At 48.2% G+C, this 24,433-nt stretch overlaps 1 protein-coding gene across 1 annotated transcript in view; it reads right to left on the bottom strand.

The window, feature by feature from the left end:
• Window positions 1-24,433, bottom strand: part of RAP1GAP2 (RAP1 GTPase activating protein 2) — a 213,424-nt gene that overhangs the window by 19,594 nt on the left and 169,397 nt on the right. Inside the window, exons 10-18 of the mRNA XM_007177458.2 lie at window positions 21,027-21,105; window positions 20,188-20,241; window positions 17,404-17,487; window positions 11,833-11,933; window positions 9,581-9,710; window positions 7,195-7,350; window positions 2,203-2,274; window positions 1,601-1,687; window positions 109-243 (exon numbers count right to left, since the gene is read on the bottom strand). Of these exons, the coding sequence (XP_007177520.2) occupies window positions 109-243; window positions 1,601-1,687; window positions 2,203-2,274; window positions 7,195-7,350; window positions 9,581-9,710; window positions 11,833-11,933; window positions 17,404-17,487; window positions 20,188-20,241; window positions 21,027-21,105 (898 nt within the window). The remainder of the gene's footprint in view (window positions 1-108; window positions 244-1,600; window positions 1,688-2,202; window positions 2,275-7,194; window positions 7,351-9,580; window positions 9,711-11,832; window positions 11,934-17,403; window positions 17,488-20,187; window positions 20,242-21,026; window positions 21,106-24,433) is intronic.

A 24,433-nucleotide genomic window follows, 5' to 3' on the forward strand; every position in this document is an offset into this window, starting at 1 on the left:
TGGGCTCTGGTCTCAGGGTCATGTGGACTTTGCCCTGCTGTCGTCCCTTGTTTGCCCCCCCCCCCGCCTCCCTGCCCTAGCAATCCCCAGCCGCTCTTGTGCCCATACCTTAAAAGACTCCAGGAATCCCCCATGGCTCCCATTCTCAAACTTGTCCTCTTCTGGGCCCAGTCCCAGCATGGCCTGAGTGTGGGCGTGGAGTTCATCGTGAAGGTTGTCCAAGAGGGCGGCCCTCGTCCGGTCCTGGAAGGGAAGAGGGTGGGGGCTGTGAAGCTGGCACTGACGGCAGAGCTGTGCCCCCTCCCTGGGGGGCTCCCAACACCTGGCCCAAGGGCTGCTCTTCTGGCCAACTGCATCCCAGCAATGGTATGGACCGATATCCAGGCTGAGATCCACGCTCACAAATGCTGCAGCTAACACTACGGCTCCGGGCCAGGCCCTCTGCGCTCTTCCCTCTGCCTCTTCTCCCTGGGCCACCCTGCCCTCCCATGGCTCTGCCCTGATGCCTCCTAGCCCAGCTCTCTGCCCCAGGTGCCGCCTCCTCGTACCCAACTGCCCGCAGCTCTTCTCCATCCAGATGTGCGTCCAGGGCCATGTATACAGCCTCCAGGGGGCGCCATTCACATAGACCAGGACCAGCCCTTTCCACAACCCAGCCTTTGCCAGCACCTCCAATCAGCAGGTCCAAACAGAACTCATCTCCAGTGGTCCCCATGTCAGCAAAGAGCCCAAGACAAAGGCCCAAGAGCCACCCCACCAATCCCACTTACCCCTACCCTTATATACTGGCGTCCATCAGGTCTTCCTGATTCTGACCATTTCCTGTGCCTGGTGTAAGCACACTGTCACTGTCTCTTTTGGACTCCCGTAATAGCTTCTAACTGGTCACGCTTCCTGCCCTCCTCGCCTTCAATCTACCCTCTCTCCCACCTTCTCCTGCACTTTATTAGGGACTCATCACCTCTAGTTCTAGTTGATCTGACCCAACTAGCATCCCTAGGTGGGCCTCCCACCATTCCAGGCCCCACATGAATCCTCCTTAGGCCACATCCAACCCTCTGCAGCGCCCTCACAAAGTCATGCTCTGAATCTGCCTGGCCTTTGCTCATGCTGTTTCTCATGCCTGGAATAACCCTCCCCACTCTTTCCTCCTGGCAAAAGCTTCATCAGATATCCAGACTCAGCAGCTCAAGAGCCACCTCTTCCAAGAAGCCTTCCCTGAACACACCCTCCATTCCCCATCAGCAGAAGCAGCCTCTGTGCTGGTCTCCATCACAGTCCAGCGCACTGCATCATACCTGTCTCCCATCAGCCTATGAGCTCTATAAGGGCAGAAACTGTGCCTCACGTATTCCAGTATCCCAGGGAACAGAACAGAGCCTAGCACACAGTAGATACTCAATAAATGATTGGTGAATGGTTGACTAGACCTAAAGTTTGGATGGAGTTCCCGCAAGAAGAAAGAGCTCCATATCAACACAAGGCTGAAGGCTTAGAGGGGCAAAGATGGTGCTTCCCCACCTTAAACAGCCCCCAAGAATAGACCCCCAGGAAAGGCTGTCCAGGAGGGCAGGAGGAAGATCAGAAACCGCGCTCTCACCTCCAGCTTTGCAAACTTGTCTGACTTGCAGCAAGCATTCTCTGCATTGGTGAGCTTGGTGAGGAGAAACTCCCTGAACTCCGGGCCCTGGAACAGACAAGACACCCCACCCTTAGCTGTTGCCCAAAGGGCTTCAGCCACAGGAAGAGGTAGGCAGAACAGGGGGTCTGGGGAGAGCCCCTGAAAGGTCCCCTTCCGACATTTCATCAGTTGTAGCCCAGCCTAAGCCCACCTGCTAAGACGCTAACATGGAAACCAGCTTCCCTGGTGCTGGGAAAACCAACCCTCCACACCCACAGTGGCATTTCCATGACTGGAAGCCATCTGTGCCCAAGGCTCCTGGGACTGGAGCATGGCATAAAAACCCTTCTTTTAGCAGAAAGACAACCCCAGTATGAAACACCCTGACAAAAGGCCGTGTGCTGGGCCAGGCTGGCAGCACAAGGAGAGGTGGGGAGAGACCCCAAGTGAGGAGATTCCCCAAGCCTGCTGAAGGTTCTCCTAAGGCTCTAGCCCAGTTCAGTCCCCCTGCAACCACTGCCACTCAGGCGTGGAAACCTGGAGTCTCGGACATGAGAGGAGCAGAAAGGAGAATTTCTTACCTTCTGGAAAACAGGGGGGCTGGGCAGAGGTGGGCCGAAGGCAGGCACGTCTTCCCGTGCGGTGACTGCGACCTGAAACACAGAGGCTCGGTGTGGGCCAGGAGGGAGGAGACCCAAGCTGAGGATGACGAGAGTTCCGAGCCCTGGTCCTAGGGGACCTACTCCCCTTCTCCCTCCTCCCCTTCCCAGAATACAAATAAAGAACCATCATTAGCACAGCCGAGTCACTGTTCCTAGAAGTGGGGCCGGACGGCGTGGAGCCATCCCCATACCCTCAGCTGCATTCCTGGAGGCCGGAAGCAAGTTTGGCAAGACGACTGGACAGGGCTGAGGAGCAGCCTGGAACCCTAATTCTAACGTAGTACAAGAGCCCAGGAGATGCTATCTCATTACCTCATTCGACCGGATGCTAATCCTACAGAGAAGGCATCGGCAGAATTATTAGCCCTGGATTCCTGATGAGGAAACAGATGCCCAGAGCCGTGGAGCCTCAAAGGCACACAGGAGATCAGCCCCAGAGATGAACAGAGAATCCAGAGCACCCCGACCCTGCTCTGGGGTTCCTTCCGACAACACTGACTCCCAAACCCGGCCAGACGTCAGAATCACTTCAAGTGTTTAAAAATAAATACCGATTGCATGGGCTCCACCCCAAACCTACTGAATCAGCAGCTTTGGGGTGGAGCCAGGAATCTGCAACTATTAAACGCACCCGAGAGCTTCTGTGTGGTCAATGGACTGGTGTTTGGGAGCCCTGGTCTCAGACACAAAGGGTCGGTCAGGCCGGGCAAGGCTGGAACTAACAGAGCACCAGGGCCCAGCCTGGGAATTGGGGGTGGAAGGACACCAAGGCGCTCTGTGTGAGGGTCTCCCAGGCTCAGGACAGGCCCCACGCCTCCCTCTTCCCTCTCTGCACGGAGGTGCCCTGGTTTCACCTGTTCTCAGCCCACGAGGCTGCAGGCCTCTCTGGAGACTCTGCCCTCTCCCTTCCCCGGCGGCTGCGGACGCGAGCCCAGCCCTGGCATGCCGCCAGCCTCCCCAGCCTGTGAAGTAGGGCAGATGCAGAGTCTGCCAGACCGGGTGAGCAGGCAGCTCGGAGCCAGGCCAAGGAAAGGCCCTGCCAGGGTCTGCAGGGGAAGGGAGCGGGAGAGGGCTGGTCAATATGACTTTCTCTCCCCAAGTGCAAGACTGTCCTCATGGCCCACACGGCAGTGCCCAGAGTCAGGAAATGGTATGTGCTTGGCTGACATGATTTCTGGCTGGTTCCAGCTGCTAAACAGTTCCCCCTCCACCACCCACCGTGCACCCGTGGCACAAGTCAAGAATTCCACCCAAGGAGCCAAAACTGGGGGAGAGGGAGGGGGAAGGCCACTGACAGGCTGCTGGCGAGGATGAGGCCAGAGGCCAGGCCCAGCTCTCCCCTCTTCCCACCCCGATGCCCCCTCCTTCTCAGGCTTGCATTGGAGTAGTCTGTGCTGACTGGGTAAGTAGCTGCAGATAAGCTCTTAAATCCAACCGAGTCTCCCAACCAGACGCGCCCACGAGCCCACTGCGGCAGCCGGGCCAGACGGGCAGGAGACAGGATCCTTCCTCTGATGGCTATTCTCTATCCCCACATGCTCCCTCTCCTGACCCCTTTCCAGCGAAACACCTGGGCCTTTGTTGTTCCCTCCTCTTGGGGACGGTTGGGTTGCCGAGCTGAAAGCAGAAGCTGATTGAACACAACCTCACCTTCCTGTTTTCTAAATCCAGCCAAGGCCTCCCAGCGGGGGTGGGGGCAGGGCTTAGAAAGAGAGAGGCAGCAGGTGACTCTGGGGAAGAGACTCTTCAAGAACTGGAAAGCGGAAGGAGACAGGGGTGTGTAAGTAATAAGAATACACCAGGGAGGCGGGGAGCCTCTGAGGACTCCAGACTTCATAAGATCCCCGCGTCTGTCCAAGCATGGCCTGGAAGCCTTAGAGAACCGCAAGGTTGCTCAAGCAGCAGACCAGTAGTGAGGGAAAGAGGGCACACGGACAGGAAACCGCCTCCGGGGTCTGCTTCGCGTAACATTCCCGACACCTTTGCAGAACTTGAGGAGTCGGGGTAGGATGAGCTCAGACAGGGTGGGGAGAGAGTCCTAGCGATGGCTCAGCTGTAATTTCCTTCCAAGCTAGCAGGATGGGGATGAAATTCACATCTGAAACATAATTCGATGCGATGTTTCATGCACACCCCAGATCGTGGGTCCAAGTTCCCACCTGCTCTGACAGCTCTGTGATGAAGACCACAGTCAGACCTGGACAGGACCCTGGCTCCACTGTTTCTGGGCTCTGTGGCCTCGGACCTTAAGAAACTTAAGCTCTCAGCCTCAATTTGCTCCCCTGTAAACAGGGCCAATGGAGGCCTGCCTGGCCAGAGGCTTGGGAGAATTCAAGAAGACTGCTCTTAAGGGCCTAGCACAGTGTCCAACGCAGATCAAATAAGAGGTAACCACTGTCACTCAATGTTTTTTTTTTATTTTCCTTGCTGACCTGCACCTAATAAAGTACACCTGAAATACTAGAGTTCCCCCAAACCACTTTCTAATCCACACACGCACACCCCTCTTTCTCAACTCCCCCTCCTTCCCCTCCTCAGCATGTCAGAACTGGAAAGAGCTCAGAGATTGCCTACTCCAACTTCCTCATTTCACACAGAAGGCAACAGAAGCCCAGAGAGGGAAGGAACTGGCCCAAGGTCACACAGCAGTCAGAGGCAGGGCCAGGACCAGAACCCCAGATTCCGGAGCCTCTCGGTCTGGGACACTTTCCTGCACATTCCCACCCCTGTCCTTCACCCCCTTCCTCTTCTTCCCTGTTGTTTTTCCTCCCCAGTGGGGGCCCCCTGGGGCACTGCCCAGCCCCCAAGGAAATCTCATCCTCCTTTGCCATAGCCCCTAAGCCCGCAGGGGTCAGCTAAGGTCTCGTGTCACCTGGACCCCCCTGAGGGATCTAACCATGTCCTCCTCAGCCTGCCCATCACCGGGGTGCTGCTGGGGCCGTGGATGGACAGAGCTTTGGGGAGCACCTTGAAGGGCTGATCTCCCTCCCTGCCCTCTGCCCCCCGACCCAGCCCCACTCACAGGTCTTGCCCTCCAGCTTCGATGTTTGCCTGGCAGGCGGAGCCCAAGGTCCCACATCAAAGGGACAGCCCCGCTCTCCTGGGGAGAGCTGGGGAGACTTGGTAAAGACTTCTGGCATCAACGCTGGAGGTGGGGTGGTGCTTTCTTGGGTCTCTGATTTTTCTCTTTCGTATTTTCCTACTCTACAAAAGCTCTTGGAAAGTGGCAAGGCAGTTAGCTGAACTCCACTTCCTATCAGGAACTAAAAGCAAATACTAGACGTCCACGAGAGGCCTCATTCTGCCAGCAGAGGCCCAGCAGATGAGCCACACGGACATACATGACTGCCTGGCAAGCCTTGGGAGCCCTCCTATCACACAGCTTTACTCTGAGGATCCGTCTCTGCCACCACTGGCTGTTAAAAGAACCAGGTGGCTGTTTGAGTGAGCCAGTGGCTGAACTGCACTCACAGCCCCTTCTGTCCCTTCCCTAAAGCCGGTTCTTTATGTCACTTCCAAGTGCCCACACAGTAGGCACTGAATGAGGACACTTGCTTCCACCAACAAATTAATCAACCAGTTGTTTGAAATGAATGTCCCCGTTGGTGAAAGCCTTGAAGGAAAACACCCAAACCATGGCTTCTCCAACTTTTCAGCTAAAACTGCTCAGTGACAGAGGAGGATGAACGTGGGCATATAAAGGAATCAGCTGTCCTCAACAAGAGAGAGTGGGGTTTTTTTGTTTTGTTTTGGAAGCCTCCTATTTGGCTTTAAAGCTGATGTGAATTTTGCACTTCATACACCTGGGTTTGTGCTGATATAACAATTATATAACATTTTTATTTCCCAAAATATTCAAGCAAAATTGATATTCTGTAAAGATGGCTATGAAGTGGTATGGCCTCATGAACCCCAGGGACCAGCACTGGCCTAAGTTATTATATAGGAAACATTTCAGGCCTATGGTTTCCTCTTCCAGGCTCCTTTTCCCTCTCCTTTACAAGAGTGGTTCCTAACACTGTGGGGAACAGGGAGTTCTCTGAGAGTTTGAGCTATGGCTTCTCTCCCCAGAAAACAAAAAGAAGCATGGGAACTCCACATTTTGCACTTATCTACAAGGAATACATAACAAAAACTATCTAACATCCACTTTAAAAACCCTGCCTCAGTCTATCTCCCTTGGGTCCCATGCCCCCCAACACCACTGTGATACAGAGAAACTGTTACCCAAGAGGTTGGAATTGTTCCTCATGGAGAAGCAAAGGAGAGGGTTAGCGACACAGACATCAGGAGGGGACAGGATAAGGGCAGCTGAGGCTCATCTACATCCGTGAAGATTCTGAGCCAATGTGAAAGCCCACTAATGGGTCAGGAGGTTTAGACCCAGATGCTCACAACCCCACCTCCCTGGGAGTCTTCAAATTAAGATCATTTGCCCAGAATGGCTAAACCAGAGGGGCCCACCCAGTGGCCAGGGTCTACCCTGCTCTCCACCCTTCTCACCATGAACATCTCTCCCTTTCCTTTCTTCCCTTTGTTTGTTACCGCCTTCTTCCTCTCCCCTTTCCTGACAGTCCTCTCCACTTTCTCTTTTCTGCTCTCCTCTGGCTCTGCCTCGCTCTAGCAAATGGCATTACCAGATTCCACATAGGGACATGGGGTGCTTCTCAACCCTTGAGTTAGAGGCTGTGAACCTGAAGGCAGCAAGATGGATGAGGTGACCTCAGAAGGTGCTCTCCAAGAATCTAGCTCGCAAACCCCAGAAACCCGAGAACTCGTGGGACATCTATCACATTTTGGAGGATGGTCTGAGGAGCCACTGAGCCCTGGTGTTGCTCGATATCGCTGATTCCATGAAGTGTGGTGAGGTGCCTGGGCCCACCACCTCCTCCGACGGGACTTTCTCCTTACCTTGTAGGATGGGGTCTCCGTGCCCGGGTTCTCAGCCTGCACGACAATGTAGGCATGTAAGAAGTTGGAGGCAATCATATCTGGGACAAACGGTGTGTTTTCTTCTTGGAAGATGATGGCCACAATGTCATTCCCAATGTGTCTCTTTCTCTGGAGCTAATCAAAAAGTGTTCCATTGTTATAAGCCAGTTAGGAACATCCTGAAAACAGAATAGGTCTCTATAGGAAATTCCTCATTATTCTATCATTATACATAAACCCCGGAACGCTGAGACCTCTCTCTCCAAGGAGCTTTTTCTTTCAATGTCTAGAAGCCACTAAAAAGGAAAAAAATGAGGAAAATGCCTACGTTGTCAGGAAGAGGCTGGCAAGCTTCTTACTGAGCTCTACAGCACGTAGACGTAGCCCTGACTCAGGACTCGCAGAGACTAGTTAAAAAGTGAGGACGGGTTTTGCCCTGGGAGAGCTTGTAATTGATCTGGGAGAGACACAAACACAGGTGGAGCCACCTGAGAACACTAACAAAGCCACCAGCCAGCAAATGCTAAATCAGCCACTACCCACAAAGTGCCTGACACTATGGGGGCAGAGAAGAGGGCAAAATCAGAGGCCTGGTAGCAATCTGAGAGGGCTTCCTGGAAGAGGAGATTGGGAGAGAAGGGAGCACTTGATGGAAATGTGGATGAGCAGGAAGGAGGGGGCAGATCATCCTACACCAGAAGGAAGAAGAACCATGCTCAGAGAAATAGGGGCAACCTGGCTTGGTGGAGGTCATGGGAGAGAGAGAAATACAACCCTGATTCAGCATCCCAAGCTCTGCCAGGTGCTGTCACAGGTGATCTCAATCCCCAAGCACCTACTGTGTGCCAGGAACCATACTGGGCTGTTGCCACGCAAGATTTCAAATGTTAAGGCCCTCTTGTATACCAAATCCAGGCTAGGTGCTTACCTACACTTTGTTCCTTTATTAAACACCTACTGCACGCAAGCTCTGTTTCCCACTGAGTTTCTCACTTACTGAGCACCTGCTGTATACTAAGCCCCGTGCTGGGCACTTTTACAAATTGTCTCACTTAGGGCACACACATCATCCCATTTCTTAGGAAGAGAAATTAACATGTATTCAGTCCTTGCTGAGAGCCAAGCTCTGTGCACATCCCACTTAACAGGTGACACTGAGAACAAGCCAGGCAGAGAACAGCCCTCAGTCTTAGGCTGGGGCAGTGGGTGAGGGAGGCTGTGAGGGAACAGAGCTGAAGGTAAAACACTGAGAGAAAACCTACTTTGGGTACAAAAGGAATCCTGCTCCTATTTGTTTCTGGAACATTCAGTAGTTATTTTAGAGCCAAACTGCAGTCTCCTTTGCCAATTTCCTTTTTTCCTAAGAAGCCAGGCACTATGTTTACAATATTACATCTGTGCTCCCTCCTGGGTTCCCTGCTCAGAAACAAATGGGTCCGAGTTTGGTGAAACGCCTAGCTTCCTTCCTTATCTTCCTGGAGACTGAAATGGTACAAAGAGTGGGACGGGGCAAATGGGACCACAGCCAGGGACCAGCTGCTGGTTTCAGGGCTCAATGAGAAAAAAAAGCCAGGTCCTCCCCGGGGACATGCAGCTGTCAGGAGCAGCAAATGAGAGGGAAAGGAGGAATACACTGGAAGCAGAGGTCTCATCCAGGGTTCTCCAGTCAAGGAAAAGGCTGGATTCCTGCCCACGGCAGGTGTCCTAAGAGGTAAGGCTGTATGACTAGACAAGCTGGAGAGGGGTGCGGGGGTGTCACATGCAATAACCAGCTTGACGTCTCTGGGCCAGGAAGAGTGGCCTGGACAGAACAGTCATGAGGTAGGAAGCCTGTCACAAGCCAGGCATCGTACTGAGCCCCACAGTCAGAACCTTACGTGATCCCCACCACAGCCCTCTAATGTACGTGGTGTTATCCCCACTTTACAGATGAGGCAAATGAGGACACAAGATTACCAGCTTGCCCAGAATCTCATACCCCTCAGTGGCAGAGCTGGCTTCAAGCCGCCACCTGCAGACCCCGTCATGTACTCTTTATCACCAGCCTACACGATCAGGGCACCTGGGCTCTGCTCACAGCTCTGCCCCTGATCACCTGGGAAACAGTCTTTTAACCACTGTTACCCCATCAGTCACAGTGGGATAACCAGGAGCCCTGTCCCGCCTCCCACACAGGCTGCTGACCTGCCGCCTTGGTGGAATAACACAGTAGTTCAGGTTTTGATAAGAGGAACAAAGTTGAACAGACGGGCTTCTTGATTATGAAAATGGGGAAGGCGGCCTCAGTTCTCCAGGGAGACCAGACCAGACGCAGGCTTTCACCTCACACGCCCCAGGCTCCCGAAGCCATCCTGAACCCGGTTACCTGCTGGGTGTCTCCCTCGGTAAACGGCAGCTTTGTGGAGACGTGAAACATGATCTCCCTGTCCCGGAATATCGTGTACACTGATTCCACCCCCGTCTGTCCATGGGTCACATCCAGGCCTCCTCGGAAACTGTCAGGGAAACGGGAAAGTGCCAGGGGAAGAGAGAGAAAGAGAGAGAAGGGAAGTGGGCAACTTGGTACAACCTTCCCTAAGGACATGGGGGCAGGAGAATGAGAGGATGTGGAAGAGTTGAGGGCAGAGAGACTGTGATGCTGGGAAAGCAGATAAGGCTCATCTTCTAAGCAGATGAGTCCTGGCTTCTAACCATAAATTACTATTTAAAAGACAAAGGCAGAACCTCCATTCCAAGCCTTGGCTGTGTCCCCTCCACACCATGGGAAGAGAGGTCGTCTGTCCATCCACAACCCCAGACAAATGCCGTCCCAGCTGCTAGTGGCCCCCAAGGCTGGGCATAAGCCTTTGCTCTCTGCAAGGCTGTGTCCAGGTCCTCAGCCCAGAGCCAGGGCAGCCGTCCATCCTATTGGATGGTGGTGAGCCCCACAGGAGTATCCGGAGTCAGCGAGAAGAGGGGCCAGATGCTTGACTTCTACCCAGCCAGCCCCAGATATGGAGACCCCACCACAGCAGCACCCAGATGGGAGGTATCCAAGGAGGTCCCTTCTCTGGCTACCTCCTTGCAGGCAGGAAAAAAAAAATACTAAGGAACTGGGTGGGCTTCTCAGAGCTGCCCCTTCTTCCTCTATAGAAACATGGCTGCTAGCCGTGGCTCATCTTCTTCAGCAAGGAGAGTGGGATACATGTTCCTTTAAGAAAATGAAGTAAAACAGATCCTGAACATCAGGTCCCCCCAACCCCAAGCACTGTAATACTAAGCCAGAAATGTGCTCAGCCCCACATGGCGGAAAACACATGTGGCCAGGAGTTAGGTGCATTCAGGTTCTAGACCAGCTTCTGCCACTAAGTCAGCACATGACCTTGGGCATATTACTTAATCTCTCCAGGCCTCAGTTTCCTTTCTCTTGAAAATAAAGGGATAGGATTACATGACCTCTGGGGTCCTTCCTGGTTTTAATATACTTTATTTCATCAGTTGCAAGATGGAACATTTTTTCCCATTTTAACCTCTCTGAAATCAGGATATATCTTATAAGGATGGCGTCTCAGAGCCAATGGAAGGTGGTATAATAAGAACAATAACAATGACGACCAGTGCTTACTCTGCGTGGCACTGGCCTAAGTGCTCCACGTGCATTATCTATCTCAATTCTCCAGCAAGCTTGTGGGGTCAGTACTATCTTTATCTCCCTTTTTACAGACAAGGAAACTGAGGCTTGCAGAGGTTAAGTCACTTGTTCAAAGTCATAGAGCTAATTAGTGGCAGAGATGGGATTTTGACCCATGTGTGACTGGCTCCAGACAGCAGTGATGACCTTGAAGGGGGAGGAAGAGGAGAAAAGAAAAAGGAGAAGGAAGAGGAGGAGAGAAGGGAGCAGAGGAAATAAGTGATAATCAAGCACCTACTCCATGCCAGACACAGAGCTAGTGCGTTCACACGTTAGGACATCCTGTTAATGCGGCTGCTGAGGTGGGAAATTCTGAGGGCTCAGCCGTGTGCCAGCCACAAAGCAGAGAACAGGCTGGCCAGGTCCGAAGGCCCTCCCCAAGTGTTGCCTTTGTCAAGGAACATCAAAGGCCAGAGCTTTCCAAGAAATAGCCCCAATATTCTTTCTGTCCGCTTAGAGAACCATACACCGTTGCATAGATTCCTGCCAGAGGGATTACGGTATTTGCACCAACTCTTAATTAACCATTCTTTTTGTGTCTTATCTAAAATGGGTCATTTCCCCCAAAACTACATAGGGTCCTCTTTCCGGAATGCCTAGCAGGTGAGTGACCTGCTCACCTGGAAGGGAAGGTGGATTCATTTTACTCTCAGTCTGAGCCAACTGTAATTAGGAAGGCAAATCTCAGGTGGAATGATTTCATCATGCATCCTAAGGGCAAAAGTCAATGCCTTTCAGACCATCTGCCATTCAGGATTATCCCCTGTACCAGCGATTCCTTCGAGATGCAATCAATGAATGTTGATCATTTGCTGAAAAGTGATCCCATGTTCCTTGTGCATGTTGTTAACTCTCACATGCCACCCCCTGAAACTCCGCAGTCAGCCCTCACCCTTCCTCTAGGGCCTCATCAATAGGGGCAGAGCCATCACTTGGCTAAAACCCACCCTTTGAAGTCCTGCAGCGTGATGGTGTCTCCCAGCAGATCTAAGAACTCCTTGAAAGCTGGGCTCTCCTCACTGTTCCCAAACAGCTCTTCCTCCAGGGTCTGAAAGAGAAACAGGATCAGGAACAGGAGTTCAGAAAAATAAGCCTTCTCGTTGCTGCCAAGAGAAGGAATGTGATTGTCCAGATACCTGGTCCCTTTCTTCCTTTCCCCATCCCCCTCATTTGCCATCCAGTGGCTCTGTCATCCACGGGAGGAAGGACTAATAGAGGCTCACTCAACAGAGCTGGATTTGGGGGGCTGGTTAAGGAGGACTTTCTATTTGAACAAAAGCTGCTGCTCAGTTTAAAAAAAAAAAAAAAGGCAAAGCTGAAGCAAAGAATTCTTAGACTTGATACTGAAAACCGATCCAAAAATGAAAAATTAATAGTTGGACTTCTGACAAAGGACTAGTATCTAAAATACATAAAGAACTCTGAAAATGCAACAGTAATCAAAACCACAATGAGGGACTTCCCTGGCAGTCCAGTGGTTAGGACTCCACGCTTCCAATGCAGGGGACACGGGTTTGATCCCTGGTTGGGGAACTAAGATACCGTGTGCCACGAGGTGCAGCCAAAAACAAACAAACAGACAAAAAAAAAACCACACAATGAGATACCACTCACACCATAATCAAAAAGAAAGACAATAAGACGTGTCGGTGAGGATGTGGAAAAATCAAAACCCACGTACGTTGCTGGTGGGAATGTAAAATGGTGCCACCTCTTTGGAAAATAACCTGGCAGTTCCTCAAAAAACTAAGCATAGAGTCACCATATGATCCAGCAATTCCACTCCTAAGAATATACTCGAGAGAAATGAAAACAAAAGTCCATACAAAAAAACTTGTACACGGGGCTTCCCTGGTGGCGCAGTGGTTGGGAGTCTGCCTGCCAATGCAGGGGACACGGGTTCGAGCCCTGGTCTGGGAAGATCCCACGTGCCGCGGAGCAACTGGGCCCGTGAGCCACAATTACTGAGCCTGCGCGTCTGGAGCCTGTGCTCCGCAACAAGAGAGGCCGCAATAGTGAGAGGCCCGCGCACCACGATGAAGAGTGGCCCCCGCTTGCCACAACTGGAGAAAGCCCTCGCACAGAAGCGAAGACCCAACACAGCCATAAATAAATAAATAAATAAAATTTAAAAGAATAAGGCTTTAAAAAAAAAAAAAAGAGTAAAAACTTGTACACGAATATTAGTAACAGCATTATTCATAATAGCCCCAAAGTAGAAGCAATCAAAATGTCCATTAACTAACAAATGGATAAACAAAATGTGATATATCCATACAATGGAATATAATTCATCCATAAAAAAGAATAAAGTTCTGATTCATTGCACAACATGAATGAACCTTGAAAACATTATGCTAAGTAAAAGAACTAGACATTGAAGACCACATATTATGATTCCATTTATATGAAATGTCCAGAACAGGCAAATCCATAGAGACAGAAATAGATTTGTGGCTGACAGGAGTTATAGAGTATGAGGATGATGGGAGTGACTGCTCATGGGAATGGAGTTTCTTTTAGGGGTGGTGAAAATTTTCTGAAGTTAGTGGTGATAGTTGCACAATTCTGTGAACATACTACAAACCACTAAATTGTACACTTTATTGAGATATAAATCACATGCAATTGTGAATTGTATGGTAGGTCAGTTATACCTCAATAAAGCTGTTATTTAAAAATTTTAAACTCAACAGTAAAAAAAAAATCCAATTAGAAAATGGTCAAAAGACATGAACAGTCATTTCACTCAAGAGGATATACAAATGGCAAATAGGATGTTCAATTAGAAAAGATGTTCAATGTCATTAGCTGTTAGAGAAATGCAAATTAAAACCATAATGAGATCTCATTACACATCTATCAGAATAGCTAAAATGAAAAATAGTAACCACACCAAATGGTGGCAAGGATGTAGAGAAAACGGATCACTCACACGTTGCTGGTAGGAATGTAAAATGGAACAACCGCACTAGAAAACAGCTTGGCAGTTTCTTACAAAACTAAACATATAATCACCATACAACCAGGCAATGGTACTCCTAAATATTTATCCCAGAGAAATGAAAACTTCTGCTCACATAAAAAACCTGTATATAAATGTTCACAGTGGCTTTATTCATAACAGCCCCAAACTGGAGACAATCCAGATGCCTATCCCTCAATAGGTGAATGGTTACACAGACTGTGGTACATCTAGGTATACCATGGAACACTACTCAGCAATGAAAAGGAACGAACCATCGATACACTCAGAAACTTGGATGAATCTCGCTGAGTGCAGAAAAGCCAATCCCCAAAGGTTATATATTGTATGATTCCTTTTATACAACATTTTTGAAATGACAAAGTTCTAGAAATTGGAGAACAGATCAGCGGTTGCCAGGGGTTAGGGACTGGAGCCGGGGAAGGGAGCGTGGAGGCAGGAGAGAGGTTAGCATGGTTATAAAAGCATGAGCCACACCAGGATCCTAGTGTTAGTGGAACTCTTCCATATCTTGACTGTGGAACCTACATGTGTGATAAAATTATATACGATGACTAACAAATGGATAAACAAAATGTGATATATCCAGACAATGGAATATAATTCACAGACATGCCACAAATGAGTATGTGTAAAATTGGGGAAATCTGAATAAGATCTGTGGATTTTATCACCATCAGTATCCCAGCTGTGATACTGTGTTATCATTTTATAAGACATTACCTTTGGGGGAAACTGCATAAAGGGTACACAAGATCTCCCTGTATTATTTCTTATTAATACAACAGCATGTAAATTTACAAATATCAAAAAATTAAAAGTTTCACCATTTTTTTAAAAATAGAAAGCAAAGCTGAAAACAGTAGCAAGCTCTGCAATCGTGACAGGCTTAAAACACTGAGTGGCCCTGCCTGATCAAAAGGTTCTGCCCACAGTGGCAGGCTCTGCAAACAGCTGAAGGCTCTGCAAACACCCATAGATGGCAATGAACAGCTGAAGATGACACAAAGACACTCCAGTCTGTGCAATCCCTTTAAGGAGGAAGCCTCCAACAGGTGATTCTTTAACATCTCCTTAATGCCTGCTTTATAAGAAAAAAGAACCGACCTCAGGTTCTAAGCCTTCAATAAGAAACAGAGTCTAGCTAGATTTCAATAACTTTATCTTATCTTTTTACAGTATTTCTTTTTAGAATTACCTTCATTTCATGCAAGTGATACTAATTTCCCAGTAAGAGTAGTGATATAAAATATCCTTTAAAAATTGAATTTAAGGTGAAAGAAAACTTTAAAGAAAAGTAAGTAGTTAGTGGTATAGGTGCAATAAAAAAATGTAAGGGTAGAATGACACGATCTTGGATGTGGTTTGTGAACGTCTAAAATTTGGAAAACACTGCTTTCTAGCAGGGGTCAGCAAACTATGGCCTGGGGGCCAAGTTGGGCCCACTGCTTATTTTTATAAATAAAGTTTTATTGGAACATGGCCAGGCCAATTCATTTAGTATTGTCTATGGCTGCTTTTGAACTTCAAAGGCAGGGTTGAATAGTTGCAACACAAACAGTATGGCCCGTGAAGTCTAAAATATTTACTATCTGGCCCTTTACAGAAAAGGTTTCCCGATGCCTGATCTGTCACATGCCACGAAGGCATCCCAACTCTAGTCCAGCATGCTGTATGCCCCAGGTCATGAAGCTAGGGTTTGGGAGAATAGTTGCTTCCAAGCAACACACATCTTCTCCTGAGAAAACAATCCAGCTTATGCTCTGGGGTGTGCACCTCTCTCTAGGATTTACACCCAGCCTGGTATTACTGTCTTTATTTTTATACTGGCCTTGAACTTGACCATGGACTCAGGAGAGATGTTCTTAGTCATTATTGTATCCTCCACAGGCTTAGCAAAGTGTCTGACAAACAGAGAGTTAGATGGGGCTTATTTATATCCTAAGACCAGCATAGGGCTTTCACGCAACAAATGTTCATATTAATCCCCCCAATGTAGGTTTGCAAAACAACAATCCAAATATTTTAAGAAAAGACTTTTATCTGCCTGGGCGACCCCACCTTGCCTCAGCGGTGTCAGGTACATAAACAACATACAGACTCCTTCAGCCTCCTTCTCAGAGGTGGATGGTTAATGTTCAGTAATTATAACTCTGCTGGAATATTGGACTGTAATCACCTTATGATATCTGCTTTGGTAAATTTCACAAGCAAAGAGCTTTAATTAGTGGGACTGTATTATCAGAGCTGTACAAAATAAAAATGCAGTATGTGAAAATAATTAGAGTGCCTACTTGAATAATTCCCTTAAATTATAAGATTTATCTGTGTTGGTCTTTCAGCTCCACAAGCCTTCATTAATTAGAGTGTTTTTAAGCCAACACATGCCTCTTGTGGTCTAATATCTTCAGACAAGGAAGTCAGCTATCATCCAGTTGAGAAAGACACTGTCACGCAAAAAAGATGACACAGATAATATTGAAAGATATTATCGACCTACCACTCACAGGGTCAAAACTTTTATTCATTCATTCATTCATTCACATAACAAAAAATTGAGTGTATTTATATAAACACCCCATGCTAGGCTCTTGGATGATACAAAGATGAAATAGGTGTGGAACCTTCTTCCATACAACCCAGATGAGGAAATACCGGTGTGTTCAGCAGACCACTTCTCAGGATGCTAATAAAAGTTCATGGTAGGAGGATAGGAAGTTTGTGGTCAAATACGTATGGGAAACACAGTTCAACAAAGTTATAAAGAGGTCTCTACTCTGGGGGTTCTTAGAACCTTTAAAGTTGTTCCCACACAACTGACCACACCCACCCCCCTGGAACTCATCTGTTCACAGAGTACCTCACTGGACTAGTGTCTCACGGAACGCACTTTGAGAAACACCATTCTGGTCAACTGACGCCAAAGCAGCACGTAAGCGCTACAAGAGATAGAGGAGGACAAGCGCTGTGTACCGGTAACATTTTTAACAACCTGCTCTCCAAAGACAAGAAACAGAAGCCCTGGTGTTTGCCCATTTCCATGGTGTGAATACTTCCATCGTGGCTGATTTCAAGCTACCAGCGTGACATCAGTGAACACAGAGCTGGGCAGAGAGCATACAGCTGATGCCAGGACACTACTCAAGTCTGGGGAGCAAAAGCTAATTCCCAGCCAGGAGAGTGGTGGGCAAGGAGAAAGCAGCCGGTGCTCATCCATTCCCTCCACCCAGTCTGACTTTTCTTGTGACGAACAGCTCATTGTTAAATATAAGCGGAGGGAGCCAGGAAGGATTAGAATTCACTGCGTGAAAAGCTACATTACCATTTAAGGGATCTGCAGGCCTTTTTGAGAGCAGCAGCCCACCTTGAAGATTCTACCACCTGCAGTCTAATTCATATATGAAATGTGGTCACTGTGTTCAGAGTATTTAAGAACCTAATGCAGGGCTCCTGTGCTTGGGGGATGGGAAAACAAAAGTCCCCAGGGAGAACCCACAGGCTCTAGTGACCAGTATGGATTCGTGATGCTTACCTGCCTGGCTTTTTGATAAATGACCCCAAATTTGAATGTGTTGTTGACGTCATGCTCGTCGTAGGACACGATCATTTGGGAGGCCTGGAAAATGTGGGAAGAAGAAATCAGATTATTACCTTGGAGGCAAAATGAGGAGGCAAGCGGAAGGGGAAGCACCCATTTTGGTGGAGAACATGCCCCCCTGATATGAAACATCCACACATGGAGGAAGAGAAAGGGTGAAGTCCAAAGTACATGGTCAAGATGCAACTCCAAAGGTCTCAGCTGTTCCCAGCCCCTGGACTTCCCCCAGTGGTGACCAAACCTCTGGATCACCCATTCCATTTCCCTCCAGATATGCCAGTCAAGGCCCGGACACACAGGCAGTCCAGCAGGACACGGGCAACTGACTTTACCCCAGTGTTTTATCTGGGGAGTAAAAAGTGCAGCCGGGACCCCAAAACCAGTCAGCGAGGATGATACTAGCTCCAATTCCACCTCTAAGCAGCAGTGTGATTCTGAGCAAGGCACGGCTCCTGCCCAGACTTCAATCCCCTTTATCCATAAAATAAGAGGTCTCTAAGGAGGAACATACGCTAATTCAATATGCAAAGAAAAAACAAACAAAAAAACCCTGACCACTGGTTCCATCTAATTTTCTATTGTGCTTCAAAGAGTTGGTCAGAAACACTAGGCTCTCATTTTGAATCCACTGCTTTCACCTGTGCAGCTTTGAGTGAGCCACTTAACTTCGCTGGGCCTCAGTTTCCTCATCTGTTTCTTTATTTTTATTATTATTATTATTATTATTAATTTTTATTTTGTTTGCCATGCTGTGCAGCATGCGGGATCTTAGTTCCCCGACCAGGGATCGAACATGTGCCCCCTGCATTGGAAGCGCAGAGTCTTAACCACTGGACCACCAGGGAAGTCCCTCCTCACCTGTTCAATGGAGACGTGTGGCTGTGGAGATTCAGGGAGATCAAGCACATGAAGTGCTGAGCACACAGCAGCTATTATCACCATCATCTATGTAAACCCTCCAGAAAGATCAGAGTTGGACCAGCTTGTTAGGAAAGACAAGACTTGGGGACTATTGGGATGGTCTCTGCAATAAAAAGGAGGGATTCGACCACACGTTTTGCTACAGGAAGAACAAACCAGGCATGACTTGTTGGCCAGAGTATGTGGCCCATGTCAGGTTGTCACCCCCAACATATCTCTGTGTGGCTCTCAGCTGCCTAAGGAAATGGACACTTCTCAGCTCCCCCTAGAAGAACAGCGCTGCCCGACCCCAAAGGGCGCCCCCCACTCCCGCCTGGGATGAGTCAAAGGCTTGGAGCAGTTGCCCTGCCCGGGAAGAGGCATCTGGTCATGGACACCTTCCAAGGAACATTCTAAACTCTGTGAATTGTAAAAACACACACACATCTCAGCCAGATTAACATCCCAGCCGGACGAAGCAGTCCTTCCAATCTAGAAAACATGAAAATACAGCTGCTCTCCCATTATTACCAGAGCCGGAGGCTTTCCAAGCTATAGAGAAAACTATGCAAAAATGAGAGTCATCGGGTTCTCTCAGTGGCTGTGATTTGACAACAAAAATTGCCAAACTTGTAGTTAAGTTAGGGCTTTATGATGGGGTTCTGATGCTGGGTTAAACCTCACTAATTCAGCTTTAATTATAAAGGGGAGGGCAGTCTGAATGATAGAAAATATTCCATGGAGCACAGCATCTTACTGGGAAGCGCCTACAGATGCTCGGGGGGTAAAAGAGGTGTCTGAGAGAAGGGCTCTGGCACATTCTCTGTGCAGGAGAGGACCCTGCCATTAGCTCAGCCCCCTCATGGGGACGAATAGTGTGTCAAGCCCAATTGTGAAGATATGAGGCTTCATTCCAGGGGGTTCTGGGTATCCCAGCCGGGACAGGACCCCTCTTCCCTCATCAAACGTCTCACCTCCTGGTTCCTGGCTGTCAGAACTGGGACTCGGAATGGACTGAATCAGCGCCAGCCTGCCCCAGCGAGCCCCAGCCGGCCCACGGTGGATGTCCGGAAGCACTGCCCTGCTTCCATGGCCTCTCCCCAGGCCCTGCGGGCTCGCAAAGCAGCAGCCAGTGCCCTGGGTCTCTTCCTATGGCCGATTTAAAGCAATTCACTGTCCATGGGTGATTAAGTCCTCTCACAGCGTAATTGCTCTTGAGCGGGCTTGGGAGTTTGTTTCGTTATTATCGCTCCTCTCCCCACCCACACCCCGATATTAGAACTGGGGTCAAGATCAGGCCAAGCCTAAGGAAACTGTTAACAGAGAACCAGCCAAGTTTATTAACTAGGGGCCGGCCGAGGCTTGTAAGGCCTCAGACCTGTAGTAACGTTGGCAACAGGGAGCCGAGGTCTGGCCTTTTCTTTCTTAGTGGGGTTCTGCCTTCTGCCCCCCTCGCCCCCTTCCTGATGGCTGACCAGGTCTGCAGCAGCCCCCCAGCTAGAGGTAGAATCCCCAGCTCAGCACTGGCCTCAGGCAGGTACGACCAGACTGAGAAGCTGCGACATTGCTACCTGTCTGCCACCTCCACACAGCTGGGGACCAATTCTAGCGGGCTGGGGACCCAGGCATGGCTGAGGACGGGTTTCCAGCAGATCAGTTTGTGAAGGGGTGGGCAGGGAGAGGGGGAGACATGGAGGTTTATCACGGAGACCCCGCGAAACCCCCCAAGATGCAGAGAACTTCCCACAGAGCCACAGGCGTGCAAATCCGTGCCAAATGGCAGAGCCCTGAGCAAGGGGAGGGGGGAAAGGTCCTCACCTTGGGGTACAGGACCGGGTTGAATTTCAGCCCCACTGCGTCGTCACAGAAAGCCTAAGCAGGGAGAGAGAAACACACAGCTCAGGGGCCACGTCCATGGAGGGCACCTGCGCTCCTCTGCCCACCAAGAAAAAAAGCATGAGGCCAAGACCTGCGGGGGTCAGGGGGCCTGGGGTCAGATCCTGGGGCCACTGCTCACGCACTCGCATGCGGTCAGGAAAGTCAAGGGACCTTCCTGGGGTTTCCTGCTGAAGTGAGGCCACCGAAGGTATCAGGCACAGTTCTGCCTGGCATTCCCACTCCCAGAGTGTGGGTCCAACCCCACCCAGCTGACCATCCTTCTCACCCCACTCTGATCACTCAGTTTCCAAGTTCCCAGGATCCCAGAGAAGTGACATGGGCCCCTCCATCAGCTGATGGCTCCTTACCTGAGGGGCCCCTCCATCTCAATCAACAGCCCGGTCATCCCTCAGCCCAACTGTCCTCTGCTGTGAAGTCTCCCCAGCTGCCCCCTCCCCTCCCTCCTCCTCTATTCTCCGGCCCTGTCTCTCCATTTCTCTTGTCTCCTGAACTAGCTGTGAACTTGGGGGCAGAGACCATGGATTATCCTGTTCCCTGATCAGCCTCAGCAGCGAGGATGAGATGGGCAAGGTGTAGAGGAAAGGGGGGCATCCACCAACCGCTCCCCCCAACTGCATCCATGCAGTCAAGGGCCCAAGAGGACAATGGCCTTCCCCTCCCCAAGGGCAGAGCCCACCCAGGAAGAGCCTCCGCCCCCAGCCCAGAGGCCAGACCTGGCCTAAAAGAGGAAGCCACCTCCTCTCAGTGTCAGCTTTTACCTTTGCAATCTGAGGGACGCTGGGCAACTTGCTCAGTCCGGCCAAGGGGATCCGCTCATGTACTGTCTTCACTTTGGACCTGCACACGTGGATGAGGATGAGAAAGGGGTGTCCACAGAAATGGAGTCAATGAGAAAGGTGGCTGAGGTCACGCCAGGCCACAAGGCAGGTACCTGCTTCATGTCACCCTGGGTCAGACCTGCCTCATTCCGCCCAACCCTGGCATTGGATACTGCACTCAAATTGGAAAATGGAATCCTACTTAGGGACCCCATGGGAAATGGATACTCAAAGAACCTGCCTGGTACAGCTGACTGCAACTGAAATACGGGAAATGTAAATAGCTACCTTCAAGTTCGACATTACTTTTTTGTTTCTTTGTGGGTTTTTTGTGTTCTCCAGAAGAACTGGGCAGAGCTTCTGGACATATTTGGGTCTGACATGCAATTAAACCTTTATGAAAAGGAAAACTAATATTTGAAAATCTGGATTTACGTAAAATATAAATGGGATGAAAGTTGCTTTATAAAGGGATTCACCATAAGGCTAAATTTAGCCTGTTCCCCTGATTCATTCAGCACATTATGAAAGTGTTGAATTCTACCGAATGCTTTTCTGCATCTGCTGAGATAATCATATGGTTTTTAATCTGTTAACCTGGTGGATTACATTTCTGTTGAGCTATATTTTCAATCCACGGGTAAAACTCCTCTTCCTTATGATGTATTATTTTTTTCATATCCTGCTGAATTTATTGATATTTTATTTAGAGTTTCATATCTATGTTCAATAGCAACACTGGCCTATTTTATTTTCTTGTACTTCCCTTGTCAGGTTTTGATATCAAGGTGTTACTCCAGCCTCGTAAAATGGCTGGTGAGCATCTCATTCTTTGAAATAGTTTGTATACCATAGGAATTTTCTGTCCCTTAAAGGTTTGCTAAAATTTGTGTGAGATTTCACAGACAAATCTCTGGGCCTGCTGTTCTTCTTTGGGAGGATACCTGTGGCTATCAATTCAGTTCTTTTTTTTTTTTTTTTTGGCTGCTTTGGGTCTTCGTTGCTGCGCAGTCTTTCTCTAGCTGTGGCGAGCAGGGGGCGGGGGGGCACCCTTTGTTGCAGTGCGCGGGCTTCTCATTGCGGTGGCTTCACTTGTTGCAGAGCACAGGCTCTAGGTGCGTGGGCTCAGTAGTTGTGGCGCACGGGCTTAGTTGCTCCGCGGCATGTGGGATCTTCCTGGACCAGGGCTCGAACCCATGTGCCCTGCATTGGCAGGTGGATTCTTAACCATTGCACCACCAGGGAAGTGCCCCAATTCAGTTCTTTAATGGTGAATGTTTAGGTTTTCTGCTCCTTATTGAGTCACTTCTGGTAATTTGTTTTTTTTTCTATAAAATTATCCATCAAATGCATTGATATAAAATTGTTTTTGGTATTCTCTTAAGACTTCATTTCTATTTGTAGTCCTGTCCCTTCCTTCATTGTGGAAATAGTATCTGTTTCTATCTTTTCTCTGTTTTCCTTAGTCAGCCCTTGCTGGGGGTTTAGTTTATTAATCTTTTCAAAGAGATAGCTTTTGGTTTTGTCTATTATCTCTATTCTTTTTTTATTTTTGCTTTCTACTTCACTAGCTTATTCTTGCCTTTTTTATTTCTTTCCTTCTATTTTCTTTGGGTTTTTTTGTTCTACTATTCTTTTTCTAACATCCTGACCTGCATGCTTACACATTGAATCTTTCTTCTTTTTTACAAATGCATTTAAAACTATACATCTCTCCCTAAGTACCACTTTAACTGCATCCCACACATTGGTAGGTAGTATTTTCATTGTCACTTAGTTCTAAATATTTTGTCAGTTTTTTGCGATTTCCCCTTCAGCACCTGAGTTATTTAAAAGGGTTTTCTTTATTTTTTTAACTTTCCAAATATATGAGTTTTATCTTTCAGTATTTTCATTGTTGATTTCTAGTTTAATTTTTGTATATTCAGGAAACATACCCTGTATGATATTAATTATTTGAAATTTGCTGACTTGATACATGGACTTTTTTTTCATGTTCCATCTGAGCTTGAAAAAGAATGTATTTTTTTCTCTTTTGTTGAGTTCAAGAATGTATGTTACAAGATCAAATTTGTTAACTGTGTTGTTCAAATCTTCTATAGCCTCACAATTTTTTGTCTACTTGGTCCATTGGCATCTGAGAGATGTTACTGAAATCTCCCACTATGAGGATTTGTCTGCTTCTTATATTCCTACCAGTTTTTGCCTTTTTAAATTCAAGACTATGTTACTAAATACAAGTTCATGACTGTTAGATCTTCCAGGTGGACTGTTCTTTTGATCATCATGTAGGCTGAGGCCTCTGAGGGGTCCAGTAAAGGGCATCCTTCTCTGCCCAAGTTATGAACAAATACAGAAAAAAAGAAATTAAAAGTAATTCGGGAATTAAAATAACTCCTTTGGCACTGATAAAGGTGAAGAGGAAGCACATGAGCTTACTGTGAAGGTGCAGTGGGTCTTCTGACTACACCCCAGAGTTACCCACACCCACAGGCAGTGCTGGGCAGGGGCAAGCCTCCTCTCGTGGGGTCTGCTCAGGTGGGACTTACAGTACAGAGAGCAGGGGGGATGCCCTGAGGGCAGCCAGCTCCAAGAGGGAAAGGGAAAAGAACACAGCTATACACATCAAGTTCTTACTCCCAAATTTAGCCTTGTATCAAGAGGGTGAAGAGAGCCAGGGGTGCCACACAGAGCAAGAAAATCAGGAGTAGGGAAGGATTCCCTAGTTACAAAGGAGTGTTCCTTTTATCCCTACTAATACTTTTTCCCCAAAACTCTATTTTGTCTGATATTACTATTGCTCACCAGCTTTCTTGATTAGTATTTCTCCAGCATATCTTTTTTTATTTCTTTAAATCTTTCCATGTCGTTTTTCTTTAGACATGTCTCTTATTAAGTAGAGTATAGCTGCATTTTTAGTCCAATCTGATAGCCTGATATTTTCATAGGCTAATTTCTACTTGTGATTACTAATGTATTTAGAATTATTTTTATCATTTTGTGTTTTTAATAACCCTGTGTTTTCTTTCCTTTTTCTCCTTTCCTGACTTCAGTATGATAAAGATTTTTAAATTCTCTTTATATCCCTCTGCTAGTTTAGAGCTATATATTGTATTCCTGTAACTTCCAATACACATATTTATATTTTTCCAACAAACTCTAAACTTACTTGCTATCTCTCTCCTGAGGAAGGAGAGGACACAATAGCTACTGAACTCTTCCCTCCCACTGTTCTTCCTACATTTGTTTATAAATTTAGTTCAAGAATCCTTTTTTTAAAAAAAAAATACTTCCTTTTTCCAGTCAGTAATTAAACTTATCAACATAGTTTACCTATTTCTTCTCAC

Source organism: Balaenoptera acutorostrata, chromosome 20, assembly GCF_949987535.1.
Source record: "Balaenoptera acutorostrata chromosome 20, mBalAcu1.1, whole genome shotgun sequence".
Classification (NCBI taxonomy): domain Eukaryota; kingdom Metazoa; phylum Chordata; class Mammalia; order Artiodactyla; family Balaenopteridae; genus Balaenoptera; species Balaenoptera acutorostrata.